Source organism: Bos grunniens, chromosome 17 (genome assembly GCF_055505025.1).
Source record: "Bos grunniens cultivar Pamir isolate PY7600 chromosome 17, Bosgru_T2T1.0, whole genome shotgun sequence".
NCBI lineage: Eukaryota > Metazoa > Chordata > Mammalia > Artiodactyla > Bovidae > Bos > Bos grunniens.
Window position 1 is genome coordinate 7273891 of NC_141181.1, and position 14108 is coordinate 7287998.

The 14108-nt window shown below is 40.5% G+C and overlaps 1 protein-coding gene across 10 annotated transcripts in view; it reads left to right on the forward strand.

Moving 5' to 3' along the window:
* LRBA (LPS responsive beige-like anchor protein) overlaps positions 1-14108 on the forward strand; it is a 758928-nt gene that overhangs the window by 280618 nt on the left and 464202 nt on the right. For all 10 annotated transcript variants that reach the window (XM_086346372.1, XM_086346374.1, XM_086346378.1 and 7 more), the window contains exon 35: positions 10872-10980. In XM_086346372.1, the coding sequence (XP_086202498.1) occupies positions 10872-10980 (109 nt within the window). The remainder of the gene's footprint in view (positions 1-10871; positions 10981-14108) is intronic.

Genomic DNA, 14108 nt, shown 5'->3' on the forward strand with positions numbered 1-14108 from the left:
CTAAAATAAAGGTCCAACCTTGTTATTTTGCACATGGTTATCCAGTTTTCTGTACAGCATAAGCTGTGTTTTTAAAAGAATGAATGAATTATGGAGTATTATTATGAATTATAGTCCAGCTTAGTTAGGACTCCACACTTTCACTACTGAGGGTCCGAAATCAATCCCTGTTGATCCCACAAGCTGCAGGCGCAGTCCACAAGAGGCAAGGTTGGGGGAAGGTGGAGAATGAATTGTGATAGGGTCGGGATATGGAGCAAGAAAGGAAGCAGGTATATCAATGAAGATACTACTGCAATATTTCAGGCAAGAGGTGAAGGTGGTTGAGACTGATGTGATTAGCAGTGGTGATAGACGGATATGTGATATATTTAAGAGTTAAAGCAGTAGAACTTGCTTCCATGAGTTTGATTTGGAGGTGAGGGAAAGGTAAATCAGGAAATAATCCTAGGGTTATATTTAAGGGGACTTTGTTGTTTGTTGTTCAGTTACTAAGTCTTATGCCACTTTAAGGGGACTTAGGAATTATTTATTGAAGTAGGGAAAAGTGAGGTAGGGATCGGGCAAGAGTTTTTATTGACAGTGGGTAGGTAAAATCAAGAGTTCTGTGTTAGAAATGGTAAATTTGAAATGCTCATTGGGTGTCCCAGTGAAGACTTCAGTTGGACAGTTTACTGTGTGGGTGGAAAGTACAGGGAACCAAATGTAGGGATGGAGGTATAGGAATCAGCAGTGTGCAGGTGAGAGTCTAAAGTTATTGGATTTATGAAATAATTTTGATAGAGGACCTGAGCTCTGGGAAACTACAGAATTTAGAGGTAGTTCAAGGAGGAGGCAGTGGGAAAGGAGACAGTGAAGAAGCAGCTACTAAGCAGGAGACAAACCTGGAATGTGCTGTGTGATATTGAGGAAGATAAGAAAATGGTTTAAGAACCTTAAGGTGCTTGTAACAGTTACCTTGCTACTTGCATGTGGTCCTAACTTCCTGTGTTATACTGTAAACTCCCTGTGGCCAGTTTTATGATTCTTTATATTCCTCATATATAGTAGCCTAGAATTGCCTGGCATAAGCAAATGTTCGAACTGTTTATATTTGCCGTGTAAGCACTGCTAGTCCTCTACCAATGATCAGGCACTGTTTTATACGCTGGAGATAATAAGGATAATCTACTCAAGGTCAGTGCAATCTGAAATGGAAGACAGATTTGTAAATACCTAATTACAATGGTTACACAGAATGATACAGTATAATAAGTACCACAGAAGAGGCATGTCAGAAAAGGTTTATCAAGTTAAATCCTGAGTTTTGCTTTGAAGGATTTATAAGATAGGCAAGATAGAATAAGAAATGATGTCCTTCCTGGCTGAGAGAATAGTAGGAAGATGTAAAGAAGTATTAAAGTTCCAAATGTAAGATGTACAGTCATAATCAGATTTTCATTTCAGAAAACTAACCCTGTTGAGATATTGTTGAGAATAATGAGATTAGTGGAAAGACATTTGATTGGAGGATTGTAATAATCAGGGAGCGTCCCAGGTGACACTAGTGGTAAAGAACAGGCCTGCCAGTGCCGGAGACATAAGAGTCAGGAAGATCCCCTGGAGGAAGAAATGGCAACCCACTCCAATTTTCTTGCCTGGAGAATCCCCATGGACAGAGGAGCCTGGTGGGCTACAGTCCATAGGGTCGCAAAGAGTTGGACATGACTGAAGTGACTGAGCACACATGTTGTAATAATTGAAGCCATGAGGTTGGGCTCCTGAGGCATTGGAAGATGTTATGGAAAGAAACAGCTTGAGAGGTACTAGAGAGGTAGAATGGACCATACTTGTTCTATTGAAAGTGAAGAATGATGAGGAAGGAAGAATCAGATATGGTTGATATTTCTAGTCAGTAACTAGGTAAATAGCAATGATTTTACCAGTCAAGGTAGAGAAGGCAAGAATGATCTGTGAATAAGGGACTAATTTAATAAATTATGTTATATTCCATCCACAAAAATTCTGTTTGATAATGGTACACCGTTAAGTAAAATAAACAGTATAAAATAAACAGTGTAGTATGACTCTTTTACACACATGTACTTAAATATTTATATGCACAGTTTTTATAAGTTTAGACAAATGTAAGGACAGGTATGTAAAATATTAATAGTGCTGTGGCTTATACTGAAAAATGTTCCTGTGTTTCCATTGTTGCTTCCTTATTTAGGTGTTGTGTCATTTTTTTTTTTTTTTGTACTACATATATTACATTTATACAAAGCACCAAAAAAAAAAAAAGGACAATAGTATATGTCTTATCTATTTAGATATCTGTGCATTGTGTGCATCTTGAAAAATAATGATGGAAAGGGTGTTTTCTTTTCAGAACACATTTTCCCCCCCTCTTTGTAACTTCATTCATACTGTTTTGCACAATGACCTTTCCTCTCCTTTATGCTTCACCCTTTATTTAAGGCTCATCTTTATGCTCTAGCTCTCTGTTGGTACTTCTTTCCATCTTGAGGAACTGATAGTTATCTTGACTTCTACTGAATTCTGATAGTACGTGTATTCTATGTCCTAACTGTATTCATATTGCTTATCTATTGGTATGTAATAATTCCCAGAAATGTTGCAGCTTGAAACAACACAAATTTACTATCTTGCAGTTTCTTTGAGTTGGCCATCTAGGCACAGCTCAACGGAATCCTCTACTGCAAGTTTTGTAACTCTGCAGTAAAGGTATTACACAAAGTGTGTTCTTGCTGGAGGTTAGAGTCCTCTTTTAAGCTCATGTGGTTGTTGGCAGAATTCAGTTCCTTTCACCCAGAGGACTGAGATCCCCTTTTTCTTACTGGCTGATCACTAAGATTACTTAGATTACTAAGATCTAATCTCAGCACCCAGAGGCTGTCCTAGTCCCCTTGTCACATGGCCCTGTCACACCATAGCAGCTTACTTTTTCAAGGCTGGCTGGAGAATCTCTTGTGGGCCAAGACGGAGCTTACATAATGTGACACATCACAGGAGTGTGTGCCCCATTACCTTTGCTGTGTCAGTTCAGTTCAGTTACTCAGTCGTGTCCGACTCTTTGCGATACCATGAACCACAGCACACCAGGCCTCCCTGTCCATCACCAACTCCCGGAGTCCACCCAAACCCATGTCCCTTGAGTCGGTGATGCCATCCAACCATCTCATCTTCTGTCGTCCCTTGCTCCTCCTGCCCTCAATCTTTCCCAGCATCAGGGTCTTTTCCAGTGAGTCACCTCTTCGCATCAGGTGGCCAAAGATTAGGAGTTTCAGCCTCAACATCAGTCCTTCCAATGAACACCGAGGACTGATCTCCTTTAGGATGGACTGGTTGGATCTCCTTGCAGTCCAAGGGACTCTCAAGAGTCTTCTTCAACACCCCAGTTCAAAAGCATCAATTCTTCTGCACTCAACTTTCTTTATAGTCCAACTCTTACATCCATACATGACTACTGAAAAAACCATCACCTTGAGTAGATGGACCTTTGTTGGCAAAGTAATGTCTCTGGTTTTTAGCTATCTAGGTGTTGGTCATAACTTTTCTTCCAAAGAGTAAGTTTCTTTCTATTTCATGTCTGCAGCCTCCATCTGCAGTGATTTTGGAGCCCCCCAAAATAAAGTCTGCCACTGTTTCCGCTGTTTCCCCATCTATTTGCCATGAAGTGATGGGACCGGTTACCATGATATTTGTTTTCTGAATGTTGAGCTTTAAGCCAACTATTTCACTCTCTTCGTTCACTTTTTTTTTTCTTCTCTTCTTCATTCACTTTTATCAAGAGGCTCTTTAGTTCTTCTTCACTTTCTGCTGTAAGAGTGGTGTCCTCTGCATATCTGAGGTAGTAACAAAGAGGAAGGGACTAGAATAACTTTGAAGGTGCTTGTTTGGGGACTGGAAGGATGGCGTGCCATTGACTCTTCAATTCAATTAATATTTGAGTGCTGTGAGGCAGTATATTGATGTTAAATTCACGATGTGGTTTTTGATCCCTAGAGAGAAACTTAGAAGCACAAACCAGTATTTCACATCTGCATTCATGAAAGTTGTTGCTTTCTCTGCAGTGTCATAGGAAGTTATTCATTAGCAGGTTTTAAATTGCACTCGGGATTGTTTTTATCTCTGTGTCTGAATGTGTACCGTTTAATAGCATTTGAAAAAAATACCTTGATGATGTTAGCCAAAAATTATAGATAGGACATTTTGTTAACTTCTAAAGTGACTGGGAGATAGCTTGTGGATAATGGTGAAAGGTCTGACAGACCTGGAACCAAATTATAAATAGTGTTATATGAACTTAATAGAGATATGGAAAAAGTGGTAGAAGAGCACAAAGCCTTTTTATTTTCCTTAGACATTTTGTGTTTTCCTTCCTTTTAATAACTGCTTATTGTAAAACCTAAAAGAATAGAGAAATGTGAGGAAAAGGACATAGAGCTGACTTTCTAGAGAAGAGAGACGGACCATTTTTTGTAAAGGGCCAGATAGTAAGCGTTTTGGAGTTTGCAGGCCATATAATCTCTGTCTCTACTATCCAACTTAATGTAGTATTGCAATGTGATTGGGCTTCCCTGGTGATTCAGACAGTGAAGAATCTGCGTGCAATGCAGAAGACCTGGGTTTGATCCCTGGGTCGAGAAGGTACTCTGGAGAAGAGAATGGCTACCCACACCAGTACTCTTGCCTGGAGAGTTCCCGTTGACAGAGCACGTACTGTGCAACTTAGTGTCGTATGACAACACGATGACAGCCGTAGACGATAGTGCAACAGATGAGCATGCCATGGCTTTGTTCCAGTAAAACTTTATTACAAAAATAGTCGACAGGCCTGATTTGTCTCATGTGCAGCAGTTCTCGTAATTCTGACCTTGTTTTAGGTAACTGAAAATTTGATATATCTTCTTTCATATTTTCCCCACATTCATATTATACATAATACTCTTCAAAATTTTTTTCCATAATATATTGTGGAAAAACTATTCTTTTACCTCATTATGGGCTTCCCAGGTGGCTCAGTGATAAAGAATCTGCCTGCCGATGCAGGAGATGTACGTTCGATCCCTAGGTTGGAAAGATACACAGGAGGAGGACGTGGCAACCCACTTCAGTTATTCTTACCTGGAAAATTCCATGGACAGAAGAGCTTGGTAGGCAAAGTCTGTAGGGCCACAAAGAGTTAGACACTACTGAGTGACTGAGTTCACAAGCATACAGGCTATCGCATTATATGATTATATATTTTTGTTTTTTCAGTTTTTCACTTTTAATAATATAAGATATTATAGGGAACTCCTTTGTACACACACACATCTTTCTGTATCTGTGAGAACATATTCATATGACAGGAGTGTAACGACTGCTTTATATCAAAGCCTCTGCATGTTAAATTTACATTTTTGATAAAATAGTTGCAAAAAAGTGACAGAAGAACCCTATGGAGTGTCTGTAGACATGCCATTGGTGATAACTGTTGGGTCTAACTTTTATAGGTGGGCATTATCTAACTGCAGTTTAGCTACCCTTGCTATTTACATAAAAAGAATAATCCTAGCCCTGACCATCCTGTCTTTCCAATTCATTTTAAAGAACGGAGTTCAGAAGACTTTTACTTAACATGTTTCAGAAGTCTCCCATTTATATGAAATGAATCATTCTGTTGGTATTTGATAGGTGAATGGTATTATGGAAGCATTTACCAACACTGAGTCAACTGTTTATATTTTCAAGGTAATTCTTTGCAACATTTAAATATGTATGATCATTACTAATGTTCCTTGTGAATCACTATATGGAGAGGTCTGTAGTAGCACCCAAGCTAATTATCTCTTAAACTCTTGACTTCTGTTACTATAAATCAGTTAAAAAATATTTGTTTTTTACGAGATGACTTATATGTATATATTTTTTGATGTACCCTTGCTTAACACTAATTTTTTTGTGCATAACAGTAATTATTTCTTTTAGATATTCTTTACTATCTTACTATATAAATACTCCGCTACTTAAAAAATTTCATTTTATTTTTAATGGGCATTTGATAGTTGCTAGTGTTTGGCTTCCCTGGTGGCTCAGACAGTAAAACGTCTGCCTGCAATGTGGAAAACCCAGGTTCGATCCCTGGGTCTGGAAGATCCTCTAGAGAAGGAAATGACAACCCACTCCAGAAATCTTGCCCGGAAAATCCCATAGATGGAGGAGCCTGTAGGCTACAGTCCATGGGGTTGCAAGGAGTCTGACATGACTGGGTGACTAAACTGCTGCTGCTGCTAAGTCACTTCAGTCGTGTCCGACTCTGTGCGACCCCACAGACGGCAGCCCACCAGGCTCCCCAGTCCCTGGGACTCTCCAGGCAAGAACACTGGAGTGGGCTGCCATTTCCTTCTCCAATGCATGAAAGTGAAAAGTGAAAGGGAAGTCGCTCAGTCGTGTCTGACTCTTCGCGACCCCATGGACTGCAGCCTACCAGGTTCCTCCGTCCATGGGATTTTCTAGGCAAGAGTACTGGAGTGGGGTGCCATCGCCTTCTCCAAGTGACTATTGTTTGGCTAAAGTTGCTATAATCATTCTTTGAAATATATTTTGTGTTTATGAGAGTCTAAGATTCATAATCCTTGCCAAATTTTGATACTGTTTTTGTAAATAGAGTGATTCTGGTGAGCTGTAGTATATTTTTTTATGCTGTTAGTTTGTATTTCCCTGATGATTAATAATCCTGAACACCTAAAAACCTTTTCATGAAGTTATTTGGCATTTGGAAATGTTTTGTCCATGTGTTTTTTATAGTTTGGTACTTTGCATTATTGTGCTTATTGCCTGTTCTTTCAGATGTAATTTCCTTGTTTACTATAGGTATTCTAAATATAATACTTTATATTTGGTAAAGTATGTAATACTAAATATAAATATTCTTCCTTTCTTAAGTTTGCCTTTTAATTCTCTCAATGCCTGACTTTGTTGCTGTTTTTTGGTCGCTCAGTCATGTCCAACTCTGTGACCCCGTGGACTGCAGCCTGCCAGGCTTCCCTGTCCTTCACCACCTCCTGGAGCTTGCTCAAACTTGTGTCCATTGAGTCGGTGATGCCATCCAACCATTTCGTCCTCTGTTGTCCCCTTCTCTTCCTGCCTTCAGTCTTTCCCAGCACCAGGGTCTTTTCTAATGAGTCGGCTCTTCGCATCAGGTGGCCAAAGTATTGACTCTTCAGCATCAGTCCTTGCAATGAATATTCAGGACTGATTTCCTTTAGGATTGACTGGTTTGAGTCCCTTGCAGTCCAAGGGACTCTCTAGAGTCTTCTCCAACTCAGCAGTTCTAAAGTATCAATTCTTCCGTGCTCAGCTTTCTTTATGGTCCAATTCCCACATGCATATGTGACTACTGGAAAAAACCAAAGCTTTCACTATACAGACATTTGTCAGCAAAGCAATATGCTGTCTATGTTTGTCATAGCTTTTCTTCCAAGGAGCAAGCATCTTTTAATTTCGTGGCTTCAGACACCATCTGCAGTGATTTTGGAGCCCAAGGACATAAAGAGTTTTGGTGAAGTAGAAAAGATTAGCTTTATTACTTTGCCAGGCAGAAGGGGACAGAGTGAGCACCTGCCCTGGAAAATGGCATGTCCGCACCTGGGAGGAACTGGGGAGGGGTTTCATAGCAGTGGTTCAAAGTTGAGGCTTGGTTCAGTGGTTCAAGGCTAAGATAAGGGTTTGTGCAGGGCCTTCACTGCTTTCATGTGGTCTCGGGTAATCTTTTGATGAGCTTCTCTGGTTCCTTTAATCTGGCCTCAGTTGGTCTTCTCTGGAATGAAGAATCCTGACGTCATCCAGTTGTTGGAGATTTTGGTTTTATGAAGACCTCAGAGATATTGTTAATGTGTCTCTTGCTTTATTGACTATGACAAAGCCTTTGACTGTGTGGATCACAAAAAACTGTGAAAAATTCTGAAAGAGATGGGAATACCAAACCACCTGACCTGCCTCTTGAGAAACCTATATGCAGGTCAGGACAGAACAGTTCGAACTGGACATGGAACAACAGACTGGTTCCAAATAGGAAAAGGAGTACGTCAAGGCTGTATATTGTCACACTGCTTATTTAACTTCTATGCAGAGTACTTCATGAGAAACGCTGGGCTGGAGGAAGCACAAGCTGGAATCAAGATTGCCGGGAGAAATATCAATAACCTCAGATATGCAGATAACACCACCCTTATGGCAGAAAGTGAAGAGGAACTCAAAGCCTCTTGATGAAGGTCAAAGAGGAGAGTGAAAAAGTTGGCTTAAAGCTCAGAAAACATTCAGAAAACGAAGATCATGGCATCCGGTCCCATCACTTCGTGGGAAATAGATGGGAAACAGTGGAAACAGTGTCGGAGTTTATTTTTTTGGGCTCCAAAATCACTGCAGATGGTGATTGCAGCCATGAAATTAAAAGATGCTTACTCCTTGGAAGGAAAGTTATGACCAACCTAGATAGCATATTGAAAAGCAGAGATATTACCTAGCCAACAAAGGTCCATCTAGTCAAGGCTATGGTTTTTCCAGTGGTCATGTATGGATGTGAGAATTGGTGTGTGAAGAAAGCTGAGTGCTGAAGAATTGATGCTTTAGAACTGTGGTGTTGGAGAAGATGCTTGAGAGTCCCTTGGACTGCAAGGAGATCCAGCCAGTCCATTCTAAGGAGATCAGTCCTGGGTGTTCATTGGAAGGACTGATGCTGAAGCTGAACCTCCAATACTTTGGCCACCTCATGCGAAGAGCTGACTCATTGGAAAAGACCCTGATGCTGGGAGGGATTGGGGGCAGGAGGAGAAGGGGACGACAGAGGATGAGATGGCTGGATGGCATCATTGACTTGATGGACGTGAGTCTGAGTGAACTCCGGGAGTTGGTGATGGACAGGGAGGCCTGGCGTGCTGCGATTCATGGGGTCGCAAAGAGTCGGACACGACTGAGGGACTGAACTGAACTGAGGGGAACCAGGACCTTGCCTCAAGGCTGCACTATTGTTTCTTGGCTCTCTTATCTCTGCATCTCCTCCCTTCCCTGATTAGCAGATGTTTGAATCTGCTCTTTGGGACTCAGGGCAGGTCAGGGAGGGTAGAGTCTGTTCCCTCCAAAGAACTTGGACATGGAAAGGGTTTCATACCCAAGAGCTCCACAGGGCTGTGCTTGGTTTTGCCTTGAAACTTCAGTATTTGATTTTCTGTAAGTTGGCTTTCATTCTTTTGGTGTAGTCTTTTACTCTACCTTGTCATTGGTGATTTTAAAAAATTAATGAGTATTGTTGATTTTCAATGTTATGTAATTTCTTTTATAAAGCAAAGTGATGCAGTTATACATATACATTTATTTACTCTTTAAATTCTTTTCTCACATAAGTCATTACGGAGTATTGAGTAGAGTTCCCTGTGCTGTACAGTAGTCATCGCTAGTTATTATTTTACCTATAGTAGTTTGTATATTTCAACACTATGTTATTGGTGATTGAATTTTGGAAACTGTGTTTAATGTTGCAGGAAATGATGATATCTTCCTCTTGAAGGATTTCCTTTTGATTTTTTATTAGTAGTTAGATTGTATGTCCTTAGTCATATGTGACTTTTTGCACTAGGCTCCTCTGTCTTTGGAATTTCCCGGGTAAGAATACAGGCATGCTTTGCCATTTCCTCCTCCAGGGGATATTCCTGACCTGGGGACTGAAGCTGCATCTCTGTGTTTCCTTGTATTGGCAGGTGTATTCTTTACCACTGAGCCGCCTGGGAAGCCCAGCAGTTAGATTAGGTGCTAATTATAGTAAAGACTGCGGCTTCCCAAGGGGTTCAAATGGTAAAGAATTTACCTGCAATGCTGGAGACCTGTCTTCAGTCCTTGGGTCAGGAAGATCTCTGGAGAAGGGAATGGCAACCCACTCCAGTGTTCTTTCCTAGAGAATGTCATGGACAGAGGAACCTGTTGGGTTACAGTCCATGACGTCGCAAAGAGTTGGACACGACTGCGTGACTAACACACATATATTAAGACTGAGCTGATTCAAAGCTGGAATTTTTAAAATCTCTGTTAGAGTTTGCCCTATTTACAGTTTGTCTACTTTTAGCTCGGAGCCCTCCTAGGTCTTCTGAAAACCCCGGGTCTACTACATGAATAGTCTACTTCTACTATGAGTCCATGACCTACCATGAGTCTATTACATCTTTCTTTTTTTTTTTTTTTTTTTTCTTCTCATTCTACAAGATTATGAAAAATTTCTGTAGTTTTTTGGCTGCCAGTTAATCTACATGCACATCACCATGGTGTTGTTTGGGGGCCTGTTGTATTGTTTTGGGGAACTGGTCTTTTGTCTGTTTCCTGCAGAACAGTTCTGCTGCTTGTGTAAGCCTGGGTAATCTAGGATCCCTCCACCTTGAAAGGTTATAAAATTCTGTTTTTATTTCCCCAGTGCTTTAAAACTTATAACAGCTGTATTTAGGTTCTCTGGTCCCACTCGTGAATAGCAAATGTGTCAGCAGGAAAAGTCATGCTGAACATGTCTCGGATTCTGGCTCCTTAAATCTCGGCTACCTTGGAAGCTCTCCAGTACCTTAAAAGAGTAAAACATAAATTTAATCTAGCATTTTCAGTTGCTTTTGTGGGATAGTTAGTTTGATAAAAGCTAATCTGCTGTTGCCAGAAAGATTACTCTTTGCCGTTACGTTTTTCATTTGTTTAGTGTGAAATAATAGTCCTTCGTTTGTTATGATGCCAGAAAAGGAGAGTGCATGTTCTTCCCTCTCCCAAATAACAAACACATCACCTCTGAGCAATGGAAAGTCACATGTCATGTGGATGCATTTACTTATGTGACAATGTTTATCTCTTCATAGGTTGCTTAGCCAAACAATGAAGGATCATCTAGTAAGAGTAGCAAATGAAGCTGAATTCATCCTGAGCAGGCAGCGAGCAGAGGATATTCACAGACACGCGGAATTTGAGGTAGGTTATACCTATGAGTGATCTGAGGAAGTTACCTTTTTAAAACGTTAATCACAGGAAACTGTGTAGGTAGCATTGCAGCATGGTCTTAACAATCATGTGTCTTCAAACAATTAAAAATTAATCTGTGAGAGTATCATGGTGTATTCTGGAAAGATAGTGTAAGACTCTAGTCTTGGCCAGTAATGTAAATTAGTAAACCGGGCTTGCTCTCCTGTATGCAAAGTAGAGCTGGTTTACTGGAAGTGAAAACCCGTATGTTAGATGAAATCTTTCAGGTTTCTAGAGAGAAGCTGAACAGAGGCATGAAGTTTTTTACCCTTGAGGTTGCTGCAGAGGAGGTGAAGGCACATACAGCTTTCTTCCCGGCTTCTGACGGGGGGATCAAGCGACAGAGCCATCCTGGGACTAGTGCTTCTCTCGGCACTTGCTCCTGAATTTGTGGTACAAGCATGAATTCATAGAGAGAATTAATGATGTCGTAGCTATATAAATTACAAAAATTCACACCTAAGGCGAACTAGAAAATTTGACAGGAACATTTGCTAAGAATTGGGGAGGAAAAAAAGCTGCATCCAGGGGTTCTTTCTAATATGTTAAGAACAGATAATTCCAATGTTGCTGGTATTTTTCTGATACATTAAAAATAAAGAAAACTTCTTCAGGTTCATTTCACATTAGAAAAGACACTGGAAAAATAAAACTCCAGAAGACCAATTTTACTTAAGAATATGGGCACAAAATTCTAACATAATCCAACAATGTAATGAAAGAATTATACAACTGACTCTTGAACAAACAGGTTTCAACTTTGTGGGTCTACTTATCTGCTGATATTTTTCAGTAGTCAATGCTAGAGTACCACACAGTCTGCAGTTGGAGGAAATTACAGATGTGGAGGAACCCTGGATATGGAAGGTAAATTGTATTTACCTCCATGTAGTTCAAGGGTCAGCTGTATAGTGTGAACACTTAGAATTTATTCATGGACTCCAAACATGGTTTGGATAATATTAAGATATCTACCTACAGAATAAATCAACCAATTAAAAATCGGAAAATCATATGAAAATATCAATAAAAGTAGAAAAAAGCACATTATAAATTTTAGTATCCAGTCCTAATGAAACTGTGGGAAAAATGTTTATTAGAAAACAATTTAAATATAATGACAATTTGTTGTTGTTTAGTTACCCAGTCGTGTCCAGTGCTTTACAACCCCATGGACCTGACATGCTAGACCTCCCTGTCCTTCATCATCTCCTGAAGTTTGCCCAAGTTGATGGCCACTGTGTCCATGATGCCATCCAGCCATATCATCCTCTGACGCCCTCTTTTCCTTCTGCCCTCAGTCTTTCCCAGCATCAGGGTCTTTTCCCTGAGTTCGCTGTTCGCATCAGGTGACCAAAATTCTGGAGCTTCAGCTTCAGTCTTTCTAATGAGTATTGAGGGTTGATTTCCCTTAAGATTGACTGGTTTGATCTCCTTGTTGTCCAAGGGAGTTTCAGGAGTCTTCTCCAGCACCACAGTTCTAAAGCATCTGTTCTTTGGCATTCTGCCTTCTTTACGGTCCAGCTCTCACAACTGTACTTAACCACTGGGAATACAATAGCCTTGACTATATGGATCTTTTTGCAGAGTAATGTTTCTGCTTTTCAACACATTGTCTAGGTTTAGCATAGCTTTCCTGCCAAGATCAATTGTCTTCTGATTTCATGGCTGCAGTCACTATCTGTAGTGATTTTAGAGCCCAGGAAGAGGAGATCTGTTACTGCTTCCACCTTTTCCCCTTCTATTTGCCATGAAGGGATGGGGCCAGATGCCATGATCTTAGTTTTTTAATATTTAGTTTTAAGCCCGCTTTTTCACTCTTCTCCTTCACCCTCATCAAGAGTCTCTTTTGTCTCTCTTCGCTTTCTGTCATTAGAGTCGTATCATCCGCATATCTGAGGTTGTTGTTGCTTCTCCTGCCTATCTTGATGCCAGCTTGTAACTCACCCAGCCTGGCATTTCTCATGATGTGCTCAGCGTATAGGTTAAACGAACAGGGTGACAGCAGACAAACCTGTCATACTCCTTTCTCGATCTTGATCCAGTCATTTGTTCCATACAGGGTTCTAACTACTGCCTCTTGGCCCACATACAGGTTTCTTAGGAGACAGGTAAGATGTTCTGGTTTTCCCATCTCTCTAAGAGCTTTCCACAGTTTGTTATGATCCACACAGTCAAAGACTTTAGTGTAGTCAATGAAACAGAGGCAGATGTTTTTCTGGAATTCCCTTGCTTTCTCTATAATCCAGCAAATGTTGGCAATTTGATCTCTGGTTGCTCTTCCTTTTCTAAACCCAGCTTAGACATCTGGAACTTCTCGGTTCCCATAATGCTGAAGCCTAGCATTCAAGACTTTAAGCATGACCTTACTAGCATGGGAGATGAGTGCAGTTGTCCAGTGGGTAGAACATTCTTTAGTACTACCCTTCTTGGGAATTGGGATGAGGATTGACCTTTTCCAGTCCTGAGGCCAATGTTGGGTCTTCCATATTTGCTGTCATATTTAATGTAACACCTTGACGGCATCATCCTTTAAGGTTTTGAATAGCTCTACTGGAATTCCATTGCATCCATCAGCTTTATTATCAGCAGTGCTTCCTAAGGCTCACTTGACTTCGCACTCCAGAATGTCTGGGTGACTGACCACACCGTCATAGTAATCTGGTTCACTAAGATCTTTTTTGTACAGTTCTTTCCATCTCTTCTTGATCTCTTTGGTGTCTTCTAGGTCTCTACCATTTCTGTCCTTTATTGTGCCCATCTTTGAGCAAAGTGTTCCCTTGATATTCCCAATTTCCTAAAGTGATCTCTGGTTTTTCCCCTTCTGTTGTTTCCTTCTGGTTTTATGCATTGTTCATTGAAGAAGGCCTTCTTGTATGTCCGTGCCATTCTTTGGAGCTCTGCATTTAGTTGGATGTTCCTTTCCCTCTCTCCCTTGCTGTTCACTTTTCTTCTTTCTTCAGCTATTTGTAAAGCCTCCTCAGATAACCAACTTTGCCTTCTTGCTTTTCTTTTTCTTTGGGATGGTTTTGTTTGCTGCCATTTACTAAATATCATTTGAAATTTTTAAAGCTGTT